This window comes from Triticum aestivum, chromosome 3D (genome assembly GCF_018294505.1).
Source record: "Triticum aestivum cultivar Chinese Spring chromosome 3D, IWGSC CS RefSeq v2.1, whole genome shotgun sequence".
Lineage (NCBI taxonomy): Eukaryota > Viridiplantae > Streptophyta > Magnoliopsida > Poales > Poaceae > Triticum > Triticum aestivum.
In genome coordinates this window covers 429,051,931-429,057,504 of record NC_057802.1, presented here as the reverse complement: position 1 = coordinate 429,057,504, position 5,574 = coordinate 429,051,931, and the positions used below count along the sequence as shown (strand labels likewise).

Sequence of the window (5,574 nt, the reverse complement as noted above, 5' to 3'; positions counted from 1 at the left end):
GCGAGCCTCCTAATGGACCGCATACAACACAACCAAGCTAGGTCCCATATGCGAGCCCGACAAATCCGAGAGGACCGATATTACCCTAAGTCATGCGGGGCGCCTCACCGCCGAGCATGCGGCTTTTACCTTTTCTATTCTACATTGTAGTTTTGAATATCAGCTCAAAGTAGTGAGCCTCCTAATGGACCGCATACAACACGACCGAGCTATGTCCTATATGCGGGCCCAGCAAATCCGAGAGGACAGACCTTTGCCCTAGGTCATGTTGGATAACCCTAGATCCCGTATGCAGGCCTAGAGAGCAGTGGGCCTACAGGACGGTCCCATACGAGGGCCCAGAGAGTAGTGCGCCTCCTAATGGACCGCATACAACACAACCGAGCTAGCCCTATATGCGGGCCCAGCAAAGCCGAGAGGACCGACCTTTGCCCTAGGTCATGTTGGTAACTCTAGGGTTCCGTCGACCCGCCGCCACCGCAACAACCCCCCCCCCCCCTCTCCTCTGGCAGTTACTAGTTTACCATGTCGTCCCTAAATTGTTCTAACACACAATGAATTTCTTCTGGCTATTCTGAAATCCAAATTAGTAGAATAAACAGCTCTAACTAGCAATAATGGAAACAGTGGAAGCACACTTGATCTAACATGGAGTGCCCGTGGAGAAGAGAGGAACACACAGATATCCTCCCATCCGTCCATAGGTTAAAAGGCCGGCACCCGCACAACGCCGAGCTCCATCTCCTATCCTCCTCCACCTCCCCCTCTCTCCACCCCACCTCGCCCTCCCCTCCCTCTCCAAACCCCCGGCAGCCATAGCCACCGGGAGGGCTGGAGCTGGGGAAGGAGGCATTCCTTGAAGCCTGCGCGCCCCCTACCCAGATCCGCTTTTTCGGGTAGTCTTGGGCGATCTGGACTCTCCCCCAAATCGTCTGTTGCAGAGACAAGAAGTTGCCCTCGCCTCTGCTCGTTGTTCTCCTTAGCCTAGGATCAAAAGCAGCCGTCTTTTGCATTCATTGTTCTTCGTCGGCCCCTTCGGAGACCACCCTCGTCAAGATTTGGTGGGAACCCAATTCGCAGGGGTTCCTCGTGGAAAGGCGCCGCTTCGATTCTTGTTTCTCCACCGTTTTCCACCCCCTATATATCTCCACCTCCTGTCCACCTACTCGCCTAACTTCCTTTTACTTTGATCCGCCCCGTCTCGGTATTCGATCGCTGTCCGTCCGGCAGTTTCTTGATTTGACGCAGGCCAGATCGCTTTCTGGTGTTTTCTTTTCCCCGGAGTGGTTGAGGCGGTCCCCGTCCTCGGTCGGAGACGGACATGGCGGCGGCGAACGGAGGCGGCGCGGCGCTGTTCAGCGAGGAGGAACTCCGGGATGTGAGCGGGCTGCGCCTGCGCGAGGGCTTCGTGGAGATGATGTGCGGATGCACCAGCCGCCGCTACGGCGACGCCGTCGGCCGCCTCTTAATCTACCCGTCCGGCGAGCTGGAGATTAGCTGCGACTGCACGCCCGGCTGCCGCGAAGGTCAGTGGCCCACCACCATACGCCCACGTCCGGTCACTTTTTTTCCCTTTTCTTTTCTTGATTTCATGTCCGTGCATCGATGCTATGCACGGACGGTGTTTGGTCTTTTGGTCAAGCTGCTTCTTAACTCGATCTGCATGCAATGCCGGTACATGCGCCTGGGCGCCGCTCGCGCCCGGCGTCGCCTGCCTGCCTGCCAGTACTACTACTACTTGGTGTACCCATGCTGCCGCCGCCGCCGCCCATGCATTGTCATTGTTGCTCTGGCCAATGTCAGAATATCTCTAGCGCGTCTCTGGGACTAATGTGGCTGCATCATTCCTTCGGTTTATGCGAACCTCCATGCCGCAGGTTCTCTAGCGCATGTAACATGGAAGCGCTTCTTCCGTGGTACTGTACTTACCTAACGCACGTAGTTTGTCTCGTGTACTCTCTGCATGCTGGCGATGATCGGGTTGCCTCTCTGTTCACGCAGTGCTCGGCATTCAGACAGGCTGCACGTTCTCGCTGTCTCTGTTTATGTTGATTGAGGTCTTTGTTTTGCATGTAGTATCAGATTGTGCTTTGCTTAGGCCATGCCCTTCCGTGTCTATCCTTTGGGTGCTTGTTGTTTGCATTGGATAGGATATGGTAGGCCTGCTCCTGTCTCTGTTCTACCTGATCGCCTGGACGTTTATTTCTGACACATATCTTGATGATGCCTTTGGTTTTCCATATCTGTATTTCAGCGTATCCGTACCGAACTTAGTAGACCATGATTGTGGTATCACTGAGGGTTTTACTGTACTCTGTACTGTAGGTCATCTTGCATTATCTGTACATTCGTATGAGTTCAGAGTCTCCATACGTAGTTCAGTGTCTTCAACTGAAAAGGTCTCTAGCTGAAAATGCCTCTAGGGCAGTTCAACGCGTTAAGCAGCCATTCTCTTGTCCTTTCATCAAATGTAGGTCTTTATTTGATCTAGCCTGGTGCTTAATTTTGAAGGAAGAAATGTGTGAAATAACAAAAGAAAAAGATGGCATCACTTACGAGTTCCGACTTGCCGTATCTTATTTGATCTACATCTGCACCTTCCAGTTTTTAAGGGTTTCTTTATGAAACCTAGATTGATGTGTGATTTAACAAAGGTGAAAGGCTCTGCATTCAAAATATGCAGTTCCTTATGCCAATAAGTTATGACGGCGGCCTTCAGTAAGTTGTTTATTGATCTGGGTACATACAGCGGGGTGCTTCTTGCTAAAACAACACCCAACCTCTTAGGAATTATCTTGATAAGTGCTGTCTGTGCTGGAGTGACATCACAGATGACCATACGCTGTAATTTTTCTGTTTAGTGTTTCGTCGCAGAAAACCGTCGTACAGGTTGTTATTCTGCTTTGTACAATAGTTTTGAACTTCTGTTATCATAATTATTCAGGATAATTGTCATTTGAGTTTTTTTTACCTTGAATTCAGAAAAGCTGACTCCTTCAGCGTTTGAGAAGCACTCTGGAAGGGAGACTGCAGGAAAGTGGAGGAACACCGTGTGGGTCATGATTGATGGAGAAAAGGTTCCACTGGGAAAGACGGAATTTCTCAAATACTACAGCCTGTCAAACAAGTCTGTTAATGGCTCGAACAGAAGTCGTAATGGACGCCCATTGCACCGTGATGAGTTCATCCGCTGTACAAGATGTGACAAGGAGAGGAGGTTTCGTCTTCGGACCAAAGAAGAGTGCCGTATTTACCATGATGCTCTTGCAAAACCTAACCGGACATGTGCAAATTTGACGGCTGACAGGTATATGTTGCAACCAATTATGTTAATCGATAGTCTAGTTTAAAATATTGAGTTGTAGCGTACATTTATTTCCTCTGTGCCATCTTTCCGAATTCATGTTTGGCACTCCCAACAGAAATCCACCGTGCCACTAACAATATTAATTAGTTCATATCAATTTCATGCCCAAGAAATGTATATAAGATGATAACAGCTATGAGAATGACCAGATAATCCTAATAAAAAAGTATTAGGTTTCACAGTATAATAAGCATTAAGAGGGCCGAAGCAATCAAGTTAACATAAAGAACTGTGGCCCTTGTTCTCCAGTAAGACTAACAACAAGAAACTGATGTGGAGTGCCAAACAAACTCCCAAATAGGTTGTTTTGTCTACCGGTAGAGTTACAAGGGTAGTGACACCTAGTTAATAATAATCCAAATAGCAGGTACATCACCCGTGGTATTATTGGCACTGCCTGCTGTGGCAGCAGGCCGCTGCAAGCTGATAAAATGTCATACTTGTGGTACCAAATATTTTTTGCAACTTCTGACCACAGTGCACATGAGTGGCAACAGAAATGAAATACTTTTTTCGAGAAGTAAAATCCAATACTTTCAGAATTGTACCGTAGGAACTAGGAAGTTGAAACCAGAAACTGCTGGCCTGTATTACATGCTGTGAAAGTATGGCCGTGTAAGTTTGTTGCCAGTATTGTCAGTTGTCTGCACATTCGTGTGGCCTGTAACTACAGTAGACCATCATTGATATTACTGTATCTCTTAACTTTGCCTGCTGGCATAATATCATCATATATGAAATTTTATCAGGGATGGTTGAAGGTGTTTGTAGCTCTTCTGTTTTTCTTTGCTTGTTTGGCTTTAAAAAGAAAATCGAATCGAACCATTGCTTTGCCTAGTTTTACTTTGACAGCTCCTTTCTGTTTGGATAGGTGCCAATATTAAATTATAACCTTAGTCATGCTGTTCCATTATTTTATCTGGCATCAGCTCATAGCGCTTACTATCTGACTTGTGGCTCATGATATGCATTTGTGATTCCACCAGCGTCACCTGCGATGACGACGAGGAGCGAGGGAGCCGCAAGGTGCTCAAGGGGTGCTCGCGCGCGGCGTCGTGCGCGGGCTGCGAGAAGTGCGTGTGCTTCGGGTGCGAGATGTGCCGCTTCACCGACTGCGGATGCCAGACCTGCGTCGACTTCTACCGCAACTCCAAGGAGTAGGATATGATCATCTCAGCCGCCATTCGTTCCATTGCATTCGTTAAGAACACCTAAAAAGGCCCACCCCCTCCCTCTGGCTGTTGCCCATGGCGATCCGGAGGGGGGCAGGCTCTGTAGCTATTTCCTCCCCGGCACATCACCGGGGAGGAGAGGGACCCTATTCCGAGAGATAACGAAAACATTGTTATGTTGTTTCGTTCGTCCGTGTCTTCGCTTTGCTTCCGTTTCCATAAGACCCAACCGGGGAGGCAAAGTCAGTTGTAGTACCTGTTGTTACCGCATACCGTTCACCAATTGTTTACATTGAAATGCACCTCTGTGTTGTCGGTATAATCTCGTCGCTTTGATGCATGCAACGTGTGGCAAACAAGGCGCATGCCTATTGTGGAAAAATGGCTATGATATCCGGGGCGGCGACATGACAGGCTGGGCGTGCGGCGGCAACTGTTGGGCGGTCGGAGCCGAGCAGCGGCGCACAGTGGCGAGCCCCTGTGCGGTGCCCCGCCGCAGCAGTGCCTGCCCTGTTTGGCGCCCCCGTCCGTGGTGCTTGGGAAGGCGACAGGCCGCGCGCCTGGCATGGCAGCGGCCCGAGTTGGCTGTGGACGAGGAGCAGTGGCCGGTACGTGCAGCGGTGAAAGCGATGGGAGGTGGCATGCATGGGCACGGTGGATCCACCGAGAGATTCGCTCGCAGCGTGAAGGCGACAAAACTGACATGCATAGCCCAGCAAGCGTAGGATGGCAGGAAAGCGAGGCGTAGCTAGCATGCAATATGGTGGCGAGCCGTGCTCGATCCAGTGCGGCGGCTTGCCATCTTTTGCACGTTGTATTTCCCGCAAGGCCCAAGCCGCCAGCTGCTTCATACGGTACCGCGCCACGCGCAGGCTATGCCACCCGATCGAGATCCTATCCACCTGGGTTCACCGTGCATCACCAGCATGCATGCACGTGTTCCTTTGGTTTACGCAATAGGAAAATAGTAGGAATATGACAGTCATAGAAATGAGGTGACATGTACAGGGAAAAAATGTCACTTGTTCATACGAC

The 5,574-nt window shown here is 50.0% G+C and overlaps 1 protein-coding gene across 1 annotated transcript; it reads left to right on the top strand.

Moving 5' to 3' along the window:
- The first annotated feature begins 532 nt into the window (after positions 1-532).
- LOC123079378 (protein ULTRAPETALA 1) lies at positions 533-4,843 on the top strand. The gene is made up of 3 exons (XM_044502149.1): positions 533-1,526; positions 2,983-3,307; positions 4,354-4,843. Exons 1-3 carry the CDS (start codon positions 1,322-1,324, stop codon positions 4,526-4,528), a joined length of 705 nt encoding a protein of 234 aa, XP_044358084.1. The 5' UTR covers positions 533-1,321; the 3' UTR covers positions 4,529-4,843.
- The last annotated feature ends 731 nt before the right edge of the window (positions 4,844-5,574 follow it).

Coding starts and splice junctions, on each gene's coding strand:
- LOC123079378 (XM_044502149.1), top strand. CDS start 1,322: ATGGCGGCGGCGAACGGAGGCGGCGCGGCGCTGTTCAGCGAGGAGGAA. Junction 1,527..2,982: donor CACGCCCGGCTGCCGCGAAG/GTCAGTGGCCCA, acceptor CCTTGAATTCAG/AAAAGCTGACTCCTTCAGCG. Junction 3,308..4,353: donor GCAAATTTGACGGCTGACAG/GTATATGTTGCA, acceptor TGATTCCACCAG/CGTCACCTGCGATGACGACG.